Source organism: Pleurodeles waltl, chromosome 9, assembly GCF_031143425.1.
Source record: "Pleurodeles waltl isolate 20211129_DDA chromosome 9, aPleWal1.hap1.20221129, whole genome shotgun sequence".
Lineage (NCBI taxonomy): Eukaryota > Metazoa > Chordata > Amphibia > Caudata > Salamandridae > Pleurodeles > Pleurodeles waltl.
In genome coordinates, this window is record NC_090448.1 from 1,097,339,843 (window position 1) to 1,097,354,217 (window position 14,375).

Genomic DNA, 14,375 nt, shown 5'->3' on the forward strand with positions numbered 1-14,375 from the left:
TTTAGGACAGCAACCCTGACCTACTGTACCCCAGGTAGGACAGCAACCCTGTCCTCTTTTACAGCTCCTAGGACCCTTATTTTGTCCTGCCCTAGCCCTGATGAGACCGCAACCCTGTCTAGCTTTATGTTGGGACAGGGCTGCTGTCCTAAGGTTTGTAGAGCCCCAAGGACAGTCATACTGCCCTGCTCTGTCACTTTTTCCACACCTTAAACATAGGGAATCACAGGGCCCACAATTTAAATATACTTCAGGGAAAAGTAATCAAAGTGGGGGGTCCACCTCCCCACAGGGAAGGGACCACATGGTGGATGATATAGGGAGTAACCACTATTCCACAGGTACTCTCCACTTATCACCACTTAGACAATAGAGTCTCAACTGGCCAAGGTTAGCCTTATTGTCCTTTGTTGGAAAGGGGGGGGGGGGAAGGGGAGGTGTAGGAATGTAGCCTCTTTCTAGCTTGGTTACCTCCACTTTGTGCCAGTTTGTCAAGTGTGATTGACTGTGTTTACTGGGATCCTGCTAATCAGGACCCCAGTGAGTATGCTCTTTCCTTGTAAACTTGTTTGCTGGAAACTTTCACCCCACATTTGTAAGTCCTAGGTATATGGCATTGGGGTACCAGAGGATCCCTATGGGCTGCTGCATGTAATAGGCCACTCATGGGGAGCCCATACAAAATGTTCTGCAGGCCTGCCATACAGTCTGCATGAAACAGGTACATGGACCCTTTCATTACCAGGTCACTGTTAGTCACCCCTAACGTAGGCCATCTCAGCCCAGAGGGCAGGGTGCAGGTACCTGTGTGTGAGGGCACCCCTGCACTAGCAGAGGTGCCCCCCATAAACTCCAAATCCCTTTTCCTGGACTTTGTCAGTGCAGGGACGCCACTTTACATGTGCACTGGACATGGGTCAATACCTGCTACGTAATGGTAACTCCGAACCTGGGCATGTTTGGTATCAAATGTGGGAATCATACCCCAATGCTGTTACGAGTATTGGAAGTATAATTCCATGCACTCTGGGGGCTCCTTAGAGAAGCCCCCGCATAGCTACCACCAGTCACAGGTTTTTCCATACAGCACAGCTGCTGCCACCCCTCAGACAGGTTCCTGCCCTCCTGCTGCTTGATCTGATCAAGCCCAGGAAGGCAGAATAAAGGATTTCCTTTGGGAGTGACTCACTTTGGAAATAGGTGTTACATGGTGTAGAAGGGGAGTCCTGGTGGGCCAAAGGAAGTATAAACAAAAGGACCTCAAAGTAGGGCCGGGGAAAGAAAAGGAGGGGGGGGGGGGCACAGATTTGTGTGTGCCTCATGCCACAAATTGGTTCCGTCAACAGGCGTATACTGTTTTGTTGGAGGTACTCCTAGCTGCCGAGATAACATCACAGACTTCAGGCAGACTGTTGAAAGCTGTCAACTACCACAACTCAAACTCCGCGCAACAAGGTAGAGACTGGGCAGGTTGAGGTGGAGGACCCTTCCCTGCTGCTGTGACAGAAGATCCTCCTGAAGGGGTGGGTCTGGTCGGAGGCTCGATGGCTATGCTCAATAGTCCAGGATACCAGACTCTTCGTGCCCAGTCCGAAGCCACAAAGATTAATTGGGCCCGGAGAAAAGCGTCGGCAAACAAGTGCCGCCTTGGAAATTTCAACACACAAAATGTCTGACATTGCACGTTCTCTACGGAGGCAAACAGATCTAAGCAAGGCTATCCCCACTGCTAAACGGACCTTTCGCCACCTCCGTAGGCAGACGCCATTCGTGATCAACCCAGCAGTGTTGGCAGAGTTCGTCGGCTCTGCCTTTCAGAGAGCCCTCCAGCTGTTGATCTCCAAGGGATATGACCTGCTGTTCCAGCCAGGCCCAGACCCGCGGAGCCTCCTGACAAAGGGTCCACAACCCCACCCTCCCATGAGTGTTGCAGTACATGGCAGTGGTGTTCTCTGTAAACACTTGCACCACTTGCCCTTTGAGAGAGGGAAGGAATGCTTTAAGTGCCAGTCTGATCAACCAGAACTTCAAAAGACTGATGTGGACCCTGGACTCCGTTGGAGACCAGGCGCTGCTGATCTCCACTTCTCCCATGTGGCTATCCCAGGAGTGACACATCCGTCACTACTATCAGATCTGGTTGAGGAAGGGAGAGGTATCTGCCTTTGACCCAATTGTGTTTCCTTATCCACCACTGCAGATCTTGTGCAGTTCCCTCCAAGATGCTGCCCCGCTAGAATTTCTCATCCCACTGCAGAGCCCACATATGCCATCTGACATGAGACACCAGCAGGTTGCAGAAGGCCATGAGGCCAAGCAGACTCATTCATTCTCAACGAATTCCAGGATAGAAGCTGAAACATCTGTATCATAGCCCAAATACCCTGGTCTCACCGTTCTGGAGGATATGCCAGAAACTGCACTGTGTCCAGAACAGCTCCGATCAAAGCAAGCATCTGAGAGGGAGTCAGGTGTGACTTCTGCACATTTATAGTGAACCCCCAGCAAACGCAGGAGGCCGCCTTAGTTTGGAGTTGGGAGATGACAGGCTGGGGGTGAGCCTGCCTTTAACAGCCAGTCATCGAGGTAGGAGTAGACAAACCCCTGACCTGCGCAGATGAACTGCAACCACCATCATCTTGATGAACACCCAAGGGGCACTGGTGAGGCCAAAGGGGAGCACTGTGATCTGAAAGTGCTCGTGACCCACCGTGAACCACAAGTAGCGCCTGTAGGCAGGCAGGACAGGGATGTGGAAATAAGTGTCTTGCAAGTCCAACACTGCCATCCAGATTCCTGGGTCCAAGGCAGATAACACCTGAGCCAGGGTGACCATTTTGCACTTCTCCATCTTCAGGAAGAACTTGAGGGACTAGGTGTCTAGGATAAGGCTGATGCCCGTGTCCTTTTTGAGTACCAGAAAGCAGTGGCAATAGCAATCACAACTTACTTGTGTCAAAGGGACCCTCCCTATGGCTCACTTGGCCAAGAGAGCTGAAACCTCGCGGATAAGTGCCAGGTTATCCTCAGTCATACTATTATAGGATGGTGGCATGGGTGGAGGGGTACTCTCGAAGGGAAGGGAGTAGCCCCTTCGGACGATTTGCAAAAAAACCTCCCGTCTGTCGTGATGGTTTGCCAGCAGGGCAGGTGATGGCAAATACTGCCCGACTGGTCCCTGAGTGGAATACCTCAGACTAGGAAGCTTAGGAGGCTGCAGCGGGATGGGGGGTGGGGGGGGTGATGGACTTGCTAGACCAGTATTCCTCAGCCAGGCAGAGCCTGTGTAGCATGCGCACCAGATGGATGGGAATGGATGTGGTTGGGTGCCCCTTCCGTAGCCATGAAAGGGTTGAAAAGACTGAGGTGGGGGAGGTGCAGCAGCAAGACCTAGGGACGGGACCATAGTCAGAGACTCCTTACAGTGCTAGAGCACCAAGTCTGCTTTGTCTCCAAAGAGCCAGGTGCCAAACGGCATGTCCATAAGATTGGATTGGACATCCCCTGAAAAGCCAGATGTCCCCAGCCAAGAGTAGCCCCTCAAGGCCACTGTTGAAGCAATCAATCTACCCAGGGAGTCCGTCATATCCAGCAGACAAAGTATTGTGAACTTAGCTGCATCTCTCCCATCAGCAACAGCTTGGGTGAGAATGGCCAAGGCCTCTTCCGGGACCTGTGGCAGCACTTGTGTGATCGTGTCCCATAAAGTATGGGTGTAAAGGCCCAAAAGGCATAGAATGCAATGCCAGGCTGGGGAACGAAAACATCTTCTACCCAAGATGATCCAGCCTCTTTGATTCCCTATCCGGGGGATCTGAAGGGAGGCTTGGATAGCCAAGCTCTCAGCGTTAGAGTGTTGGGTCAGGAAAGCTAGGTCTTTAGGCACAGGCCTATGGAGCCAGGCAATCATTCTGTTCACAGGAAGGACCTCAGTTAGAGCTTCATTGAATGGCAAAAGGGGTTCAGAGGTGGAAGCCCCAGGTTGAAGTATGTCAGTCAGGAGGTTGGTCCTGATAGCAGCTGAGGGTAGCTTGAGGCCCAAGACCTCTGCCACCCTCCATGAATATGAAGCTCCCTCCTCCGTAGTTACGGTAGGGGGAGAAAGCACGCCAGCATCTGGGGAGGTGTCAAGACCAGTGGCTTCACCAGTTACTGAGCCCAGTGCATGGGGTCATCAAGCTGGTATTCTAAAGGGTTCAGCAACCCCTCCATACTCTCACCGTATCCATACCCAGAGGAATATGGGTCAGGATCCTTCCTAGGGAGCAAAGTCCCAGTTGAAGTCTGAATTGGCATCAAGGGATGCAGGTGCGGCTCAGTGTCAGAGTTGGCAATGAGTATGGGGTCGACATCAACTGTGTGCCTGGTCAGCGTTGGGAGCATCTATGTCAGAACTGCCGCCGGGGAAGGTTGCGGAGGCACAACTGACATTGGTTTGGATCTGGAAGTGGATCCCAGGGTACCCTCTCTGGGGCCGAAGCCACCAGCGCACAGCCTGAGGGGGTCTCTGTCAACCCCACGGGCCCAAAAGGCGCTGAGCAGGGTCTGACTGCTCAAAGATGAGGCTCATGGCCTCGTAAAACTCTTTGAATTGGGGTGGCCCCAGGTCCCGGAAACTGAGGGAGGTGCAGAGTCGACCCAGAAGCAGGCTCCGAAGACGGAGGCCTAGAGCGTCAACACTCCCTGCCCAGTGTCACGTCATCCGACCAATGGGGTGAAGTTAAAGAATGTTTCGACTTCTTAACTGAATGTCCAGAAGATCTTGAGTGGGACAAGGATGAGTGGTGAAGGCTCCACAAGCAGTCCCGTGACCTTCCTCTTGAGCGAGACCAGGAGCGACGCAGAGCGCCGGGCTATGATGAGCTTTAGGAACCGCTCCCTCAAAGCCTTCGGGTTCATGGCCGTCCCTCCCAGCACGATTTTGGGTTGTTGCTCCGAACACCACAAGCACAAGGTGTGGTTCCATCACAGACATCATCTGATGACAAGAGTCGCAGGGTCTTCCGTGATGACATCTGGACACACCAGGAGTCAAAAACTTTGTTAAAAGGTTGAAAAACCAGTCAAAAAGACTGTAGAGGTAGCTCTTCTCCAGTTCTGCGTGTAAGCTGGTGCGGAAAGAAAAGAACTGTCAGCACGTCAGGGTGGTGCCTATATAGGGCCCGCAAAATCATATCCGGCGGCCACGATGCCAATGACGAAAGTGGAATTATCCAACACCACCCGACAGCACGTAGAGGTACTGCTTGAAGAAAAATATCCAGACTGACACCTGGGGGAAATTCTAAGGTAAGGAATCTGCAACTAGAAGTCTCAATCAGTTGCTGGCTTTTTCAGCTACTAAGTCACTTTAACCGTTTTTTCCCCCAATATAAGCATACATTAATAGATAATGTATGTCTGTAAATCAGCATATACCACACAAAATGCTCCCTAAAATAATTACAGTAGTGGTTCACAACTGCCTGAATAGTATTCTACAACACAGAACTATCACATCAACGGACTCCTTGTGGTAGAATTTTGGAGCAGAAACAAAAGACAGCGCTCAGCATCAAAGTACTACTCCAATTTGAGTTGGTCAACTTTGTGCCACATTAGCAAGAACACAGAAGAGACCTGCTATTCTCAGTCACCGGTGGTACTCGCAGTATGCTGTAGCAAGAACCTTGTGGGTCGGGTCATAGCCTTTATTTTTCCACTTTTCTCTTGAGGTCCGGAATAAAAATTGTGGAATCTTAATGCATATAATTCTATGAGGCATCTTCTCTTGTTTGAAAATCCTACGTACCACATAAAAGCCTATTTCTGAGAAATGGAACAAATGCCTTTATGTTCTCTATTGATTTATTAAGCCAAATAAAGCACAAAATAGAACATTAAAGTGTCCTGAAAAGTCTTTCAATTCCAGCATTTTAACTGCATAATAATGCATCAGATAACTAAACGTGTGCATGTTTGGGAGAAAAAGATTTATGCCAGAGAAACCACCAAATGTGCTTCTAACCAGAATAGTAAAGTTCAAGTGATGTAGAGTGTGCACAATCTAGAGTGTGCACAATACTTCATTTTGGAGTGTCCAGGCACCTTAATTTTGTAACTGGCCTCATTTTACCAACAGTACCAAGACTTGATTGTTATTTTGTTGAACTCTCAAGGAAGAGTAAAAGGCAAGTGACACTTGACATTCAAAACCTCAGACCCTACCAAATGTGTTCAAAATCGTTGTGCTAGCTTTTATAAGGTAAGGTTCATATTTAGGATCACACTACAGAAACACTGTACCCTGATCAGTGAAAACAGCACATCTGTATATTACTTGCTTTAATAATGAATGGTTCCGTGTTTCAACTCTTACTAGTGCCTGATGTTAAATCCTAAGCACAAATTACCCTATAAGTGATAAAGAGGTAGATCCACCTACACAACTTGTGAAAAGCAGCAGTAAGTTTGAGCACTGGTGCTACTCTTGAAAAGATGATCAAGGAAGTGTGGCTAGCTAAGACAAAACTAGTGACATCACATCAGCTCTACATTCGGTCAGCATCATCTGTTCAAATTATAATAATTAAAGCAAGTGCTGGGTGTGCAATTACAAAGAGGAAATTTAAAATCGCCACTAAATCCAGCAAATACCCATAAATTAAGAAGAATCCAATTTAATCAGTTTCTTCCTTGCAGCTTCGGATGCCCAAGAACAGCTGATAATATGAAACGACCAAAAGAACAATGACAAGACAGATACAAATGGTACTGCAGTTAAAAAATAATTAAAACAAAAATAAACCGGAACAAAAACAACCTCCCCTCCCAACCTCCAGAAGAAAATACTCTTCCTTGAAACAACAGTTTCTGGAAAATGTCCGTCCACAAAAACAAGAAGGAAAAAGTGCAGATGACCTTGTATTGCCTCCCTCTAAAGGTCATGTTAGCTTCTCCATGCCATATCTTTAGAAGTAAAAAAATGTCCACCAAATGGTGCTGGTGCCATGGCTCTGATCACTAGAGCAATCTTAACTCCGGGTTAACACTGAGCGTTTAGAGCGGGGACCAACTACCTTTTGTGTAACGAAGTGAAAAAAGGGCAAAAAAATAAAAATTGGGCGGTGCTGAAAAATTTGCTCATATCTATGTTCATGGGGCGGTAGTGGGAGGCATGGAGAAAAGGGTGGGGGAGGATTTCTATACAGTAAATAGTCACATGGGGTTTATGTTACAAGTGACGGCGAGTTATGAAGTCTCTTTTTCCAGCTCTACTGCTGCTCCAGCCCAGGGAGGGCAAAGGAAAGGACGGGGCAAAGAGGAGGCAGGACACAGTTGTGCATGCAGGGTCAGAAGCAGCAGACTGGGTTTGCTCAAATCAGTCCTCGTCTTTTCTTGTAGTCTTCCAAGTTCAGTGACCTCCGAGGAGCGCCGTCTTTTGACTGTGGTGCTTTGGAGGATATGGACAGGGATTTGGATTCTAACGAGAAAAAAGGAGACAACAAATTTACACATTTGCTAATAACTGGCTGTTTGAAAATTCTTAATACGCAAATGTAACGTGTTTGGTGACCCTACCAGCATGCCCACTAACATAACAGCATTAAGAACACAGATAATTTACCTGGAACTAATTTTATGCTACATATATCTTCAACATTCCTGTAAATGGGACATCAAAGTGAAAGGCAAGTACAAATGTGATGCTTCTTTTTGTTTGTTACATTAACTACAAATCATCATAACAACTGAATTTTTAAAACAGTGCTGGAAAGAGGCTGTATTTTTTTCTTTCTTTTTTTTAATGAATACAACTAAGGCAGGGGCTTATATGTCGTTTTAAAACAACTGTGTTCTTTTAAAAACTTCAATAAAAAGGGGAACTGCAAAGGAATGCTGTGGCAGAACAAATAATTGCCTTGCACTGCAAGTAAGAGGTGAAGCTAGAAAAGGCAGGAAAAGGACAAGTTACTTAACTATGTTTATCTTTCTAACATTACGCTATCTGCTCTACAGATTCCTCGTCTTTTGAATCTAATTAGAATATCCTCGGGAGACAGACTGGATTTGGAAATTTAGCAAAAGCCCTCCTGCACCTGTAGGTAGCACTCTGCTCCACATCAGCATCAGGTACCTTCCTGGATGTGATGTTACCACAGCCATTTGATACCACCCGGCAAACTGATGTCAGTACCTCACCCATTTTTCTGAGCCCTTAGCAGAGAGGAGGTCAAAATCAATTAGACAGTGGACATTAAGTGCTACTTTGGAACTTTATTCAAGCTGCAATGTTGAACATTCTTCAGAATGGGCAGGTGGGTGGGATCGGTGAAGAATCCGCAGATAAAAGAGTATCCACCAGAAGGGTAATGTTACCCTTTAAGCATCTGTTCGTGGCATGCAGGAATGCAACTCTGCAAACTCCTCCTCCGGAGGAGAATTCTTCACCCAACCACAGTCAAATGCCGAGGTTCCATACGGGGCAAGTGGCACCCACAGCGGAATGACCCTTTAGAGGCTTGGATTACAGAAACCCTGAAAAGTTAAATGTGGTTTCCTGTTTTGAAGGTAAGCAGCATCAGCAGCTAAATTAAGTCTGAGGAAGTAAAAATGAGGCCTAACTTCTTTAAGTGAAACAGATAACAGACAAGGTGTAAGGAAATGCCTCCTTGGCATGGTTGCCCCCTGACTTTTTGCCTTTGCTGATGCTATGTTTACAATTGAAAGTGTGCTGAGGCCTGCTAACCAGGCCCCAGCACCAGTGTTCTTTCCCTAAACCTGTACTTTTGCATCCACAATTGGCAGACCCTGGCATCCAGATAAGTCCCTTGTAACTGGTACTTCTAGTACCAAGGGCCCTGATGCCAAGGAAGGTCTCTAAGGGCTGCAGCATGTCTTATGCCACCCTGGAGACCTCTCACTCAGCACAGACACACTGCTTGCCAGCTTGTGTGTGCTAGTGAGGACAAAACGAGTAAGTCGACATGGCACTCCCCTCAGGGTGCCATGCCAGCCTCTCACTGCCTATGCAGTATAGGTAAGACACCCCTCTAGCAGGCCTTACAGCCCTAAGGCAGGGTGCACTATACCATAGGTGAGGGTACCAGCGCATGAGCATGGTACCCCTACAGTGTCTAAATAAAACCTTAGACATTGTAAGTGCAGGGTAGCCATAAGAGTATATGGTCTGGGAGTCTGTCAAACACGAACTCCACAGCACCATAATGGCTACACTGAAAACTGGGAAGTTTGGTATCAAACTTCTCAGCACAATAAATGCACACTGATGCCAGTGTACATTTTATTGTAAAATACACCACAGAGGGCACCTTAGAGGTGCCCCCTGAAACTTAACCGACTATCTGTGTAGGCTGACTAGTTTTAGCAGCCTGCCACAAACCGAGACATGTGGCTGGCCCCATGGGGAGAGTGCCTTTGTCACTCTGAGGCCAGTAACAAAGCCTGCACTGGGTGGAGATGCTAACACCTCTCCCAGGCAGGAATTGTCACACCTGGCGGTGAGCCTCAAAGGCTCACCTCCTTTGTGCCAACCCAGCAGGACACTCCAGCTAGTGGAGTTGCCCGCCCCCTCCGGCCAGGCCCCACTTTTGGCGGCAAGGCCGGAGAAAATAATGAGAATAACAAGGAGGAGTCACTGGCCAGTCAGGACAGCCCCTAAGGTGTCCTGAGCTGAGGTGACTCTAACTTTTAGAAATCCTCCATCTTGCAGATGGAGGATTCCCCCAATAGGGTTAGGATTGTGACCCCCTCCCCTTGGGAGGAGGCACAAAGAGGGTGTACCCACCCTCAGGGCTAGTAGCCATTGGCTACTAACCCCCCAGACCTAAACACGCCCTTAAATTTAGTATTTAAGGGCTACCCTGAACCCTAGAAAATTAGATTCCTGCAACTACAAGAAGAAGGACTGCCTAGCTGAAAACCCCTGCAGAGGAAGACCAGAAGACGACAACTGCCTTGGCTCCAGAAACTCACCGGCCTGTCTCCTGCCTTCCAAAGATCCTGCTCCAGCGACGCCTTCCAAAGGGACCAGCGACCTCGACATCCTCTGAGGACTGCCCCTGCTTCGAAAAGACAAGAAACTCCTGAGGACAGCGGACCTGCTCCAAGAAAAGCTGCAACTTTGTTTCGAGCAGCTTTAAAGAACCCTGCAAGCTCCCCGCAAGAAGCGTGAGACTTGCAACACTGCACCCGGCGACCCCAACTCGGCTGGTGGCGATCCAACACCTCAGGAGGGACCCCAGGACTACTCTGATACTGTGAGTACCAAAACCTGTCCCCCCTGAGCCCCCACAGCGCCGCCTGCAGAGGGAATCCCGAGGCTTCCCCTGACCGCGACTCTTTGAACCTAAAGTCCCGACGCCTGGGAGAGACCCTGCACCCGCAGCCCCCAGGACCTGAAGGACCGGACTTTCACTGGAGAAGTGACCCCCAGGAGTCCCTCTCCCTTGCCCAAGTGGAGGTTTCCCCGAGGAATCCCCCCCTTGCCTGCCTGCAGCGCTGAAGAGATCCCGAGATCTCTCATAGACTAACATTGAAAACCCGACGCTTGTTTCTACACTGCACCCGGCCGCCCCCGCGCTGCTGAGGGTGAAATTTCTGTGTGGACTTGTGTCCCCCCCGGTGCCCTACAAAACCCCCCTGGTCTGCCCTCCGAAGACGCGGGTACTTACCTGCAAGCAGACCGGAACCGGGGCACCCCCTTCTCTCCATTCTAGCCTATGTGTTTTGGGCACCACTTTGAACTCTGCACCTGACCGGCCCTGAGCTGCTGGTGTGGTGACTTTGGGGTTGCTCTGAACCCCCAACGGTGGGCTACCTTGGACCAAGAACTGAACCCTGTAAGTGTCCTACTTACCTGGTAAAACTAACAAAAACTTACCTCCCCCAGGAACTGTAAAAATTGCACTAAGTGTCCACTTTTAAAACAGCTATTTGTCAATAACTTGAAAAGTATACATGCAATTTTTATGATTTGAAGTTCCTAAAGTACTTACCTGCAATACCTTTCGAACAAGATATTACATGTAGAATTTGAACCTGTGGTTCTTAAAATAAACTAAGAAAAGATATTTTTCTATATAAAAACCTATTGGCTGGATTTGTCTCTGAGTGTGTGTACCTCATTTATTGTCTTGTGTATGTGCAACAAATGCTTAACACTACTCCTTGGATAAGCCTACTGCTCGACCACACTACCACAAAATAGAGCATTAGTATTATCTATTTTTACCACTATTTTACCTCTAAGGGGAACCCTTGGACTCTGTGCATGCTATTCCTTACTTTGAAATAGCACATACAGAGCCAACTTCCTACATTGGTGGATCAGCGGTGGGGTACAAGACTTTGCATTTGCTGGACTACTCAGCCAATACCTGATCACACGACAAATTCCAAAATTGTCATTAGAAATTGATTTTTGCAATTTGAAAAGTTTTCTAAATTCTTAAAAGACCTGCTAGGGACTTGTGTTAGATCCTGTTTAGCATTTCTTTTAGAGTTTAAAAGTTTGTAAAAGTTTGAATTAGATTCTAGAACCAGTTTTAGATTCTTAAAAAGTATTCCAACTTTTAGAAGCAAAATGTCTAGCACAGATGTGACTGTGGTGGAACTCGACACCACACCTTACCTCCATCTTAAGATGAGGGAGCTAAGGTCACTCTGTAAAATAAAGAAAATAACAATGGGCCCCAAACCTACCAAAATACAGCTCCAGGAGCTTTTGGCAGAGTTTGAAAAGGCCAACCCCTCTGAGGGTGGCAACTCAGAGGAAGAGGATAGTGACTTGGAGGACAATTCCCCCCTACCAGTCCTATCTAGGGAGAACAGGGTCCCTCAAACCCTGACTCCTAAAATAATAGTCAGAGATGCTGGTTCCCTCACAGGAGAGACCAACACCTCTGAAATCACTGAGGATAGCCCCAGTGAAGAGGACATCCAGTTAGCCAGGATGGCCAAAAGATTGGCTTTGGAAAGACAGATCCTAGCCATAGAAAGGGAAAGACAAGAGATGGGCCTAGGACCCATCAATGGTGGCAGCAATATAAATAGGGTCAGAGATTCTCCTGACATGTTGAAAATCCCTAAAGGGATTGTAACTAAATATGAAGATGGTGATGACATCACCAAATGGTTCACAGCTTTTGAGAGGGCTTGTGTAACCAGAAAAGTGAACAGATCTCACTGGGGTGCTCTCCTTTGGGAAATGTTCACAGGAAAGTGTAGGGATAGACTCCTCACACTCTCTGGACAAGATGCAGAATCTTATGACCTCATGAGGGGTACCCTGATTGAGGGCTTTGGATTCTCCACTGAGGAATACAGGATTAGGTTCAGGGGGGCTCAAAAATCCTCGAGCCAGACCTGGGTTGACTTTGTTGACTACTCAGTGAAAACACTAGATGGTTGGATTCAAGGCAGTGGTGTAAGTAATTATGATGGGCTGTACAATTTATTTGTGAAAGAACACCTGTTAAGTAATTGTTTCAATGATAAACTGCATCAGCATCTGGTAGACCTAGGACCAATTTCTCCCCAAGAATTGGGAAAGAAGGCGGACCATTGGGTCAAGACAAGGGTGTCCAAGACTTCAACAGGGGGTGACCAAAAGAAAGGGGTCACAAAGACTCCCCAGGGGAAGGGTGATGAGACAACCAAAACTAAAAATAGTAAAGAGTCTTCTACAGGCCCCCAAAAACCTGCACAGGAGGGTGGGCCCAGAGCCTCTTCACAAAACAATGGGTACAAGGGTAAAAACTTTGATCCCAAAAAGGCCTGGTGTCATAGCTGTAAACAGCATGGACACCAAACTGGAGACAAGGCCTGTCCCAAGAAAGGTTCCACTCCAAACTCCCATCCAGGTAACACTGGTATGGCTAGTCTCCAAGTGGGATCAACAGTGTGCCCAGAGCAAATCAGGGTCCACACTGAAGCTACTCTAGTTTCTGAGGGTGGGGTGGATTTAGCCACACTAGCTGTCTGGCCGCCTAACATGCAAAAATACAGACAGCAACTCTTAATTAATGGGACTAGAATAGAGGGCCTGAGGGATACAGGTGCCAGTGTCACCATGGTGACAGAGAAACTGGTTTCCCCTGGCCAATACCTGACTGGAAAAACTTACACAGTCACCAACGCTGACAATCAGAAAAAAGTACATCCCATGGCAATGGTTACTTTAGAATGGGGAGGGGTCAATGGCCTGAAACAGGTGGTGGTCTCCTCAAATATCCCAGTGGACTGTCTGCTTGGAAATGACCTGGAGTCCTCAGCATGGGCTGAGGTAGAGCTAAAAACCCATGCAGCAATGCTGGGTATCCCTGAACTGGTGTGTGTGAAAACAAGAGCACAGTGCAAGGCACAGGGTGAAAAAGTAGAGCTGGAGTCTGGAAAAATGGCCCAGCCTACCAAGAGAACAGGAAAGTCAGTTGGGAAACCAACTGCAACACAGCAAAAGAAAGGGAACCTCTCTTCTCAGGAAGAAGTTCTGCCCTCTGAGGGAACTGAGCCTTTGGAGCTTGAACCTTATCAGGTTGAGCTCTTAGGCCCAGGGGGACCCTCAAGGGAAGAGCTGTGTAAGGGACAAGAAACCTGTCCCTCTCTTGAAGGCCTTAGGCAGCAAGCTGCTGAAGAGTCCAAAGGCAAGAAAAATGGAACACATAGGGTCTATTGGGAAGATGGGCTCCTGTACACTGAGGCCAGAGACCCCAAACCTGGTGCCACTAGGAGAGTGGTAGTGCCTCAACTGTTCAGAGAGTTCATCCTAACATTGGCCCATGACATTCCCCTTGCTGGACATTTGGGACAAACTAAGACGTGGGAGAGGTTAGTCAACCACTTCTACTGGCCCAATATGTCCAACATGGTTAAGGAGTTTTGCCTCTCCTGCCCCACCTGTCAAGCCAGTGGTAAGACAGGTGGGCATCCAAAGGCCCCCCTCATTCCACTTCCAGTGGTGGGGGTGCCCTTTGAAAGAGTGGGTGTGGACATAGTTGGTCCACTGGAACCTCCCACAGCCTCAGGAAATATGTATATCCTGGTAGTAGTGGATCATGCTACCAGGTATCCTGAAGCTATCCCCCTTAGGTCGACTACTGCCCCTGCAGTAGCCAAGGCCCTCATTGGTATCTTTACCAGAGTGGGTTTCCCTAAGGAGGTGGTGTCTGACAGAGGTACCAACTTCATGTCAGCATACCTAAAGCACATGTGGAATGAGTGTGGAGTGACTTCTAAATTCACTACACCATACCATCCACAAACTAATGGCTTGGTTGAGAGATTCAACAAGACATTAAAAGGCATGATCATGGGGCTCCCAGAAAAGCTCAAAAGGAGATGGGATGTCCTCTTGCCATGTCTGCTTTTCGCCTACA

At 48.1% G+C, this 14,375-nt stretch overlaps 1 protein-coding gene across 1 annotated transcript in view; it reads right to left on the minus strand.

Moving 5' to 3' along the window:
* Positions 1-6,639: 6,639 nt before the first annotated feature.
* RTF1 (RTF1 homolog, Paf1/RNA polymerase II complex component) overlaps positions 6,640-14,375 on the minus strand; it is a 306,552-nt gene continuing 298,816 nt past the window's right edge. The window contains 1 exon segment of the mRNA XM_069208792.1: positions 6,640-7,462. Within this exon segment, the coding sequence (XP_069064893.1) occupies positions 7,356-7,462 (107 nt within the window). The 3' untranslated portion in view covers positions 6,640-7,355.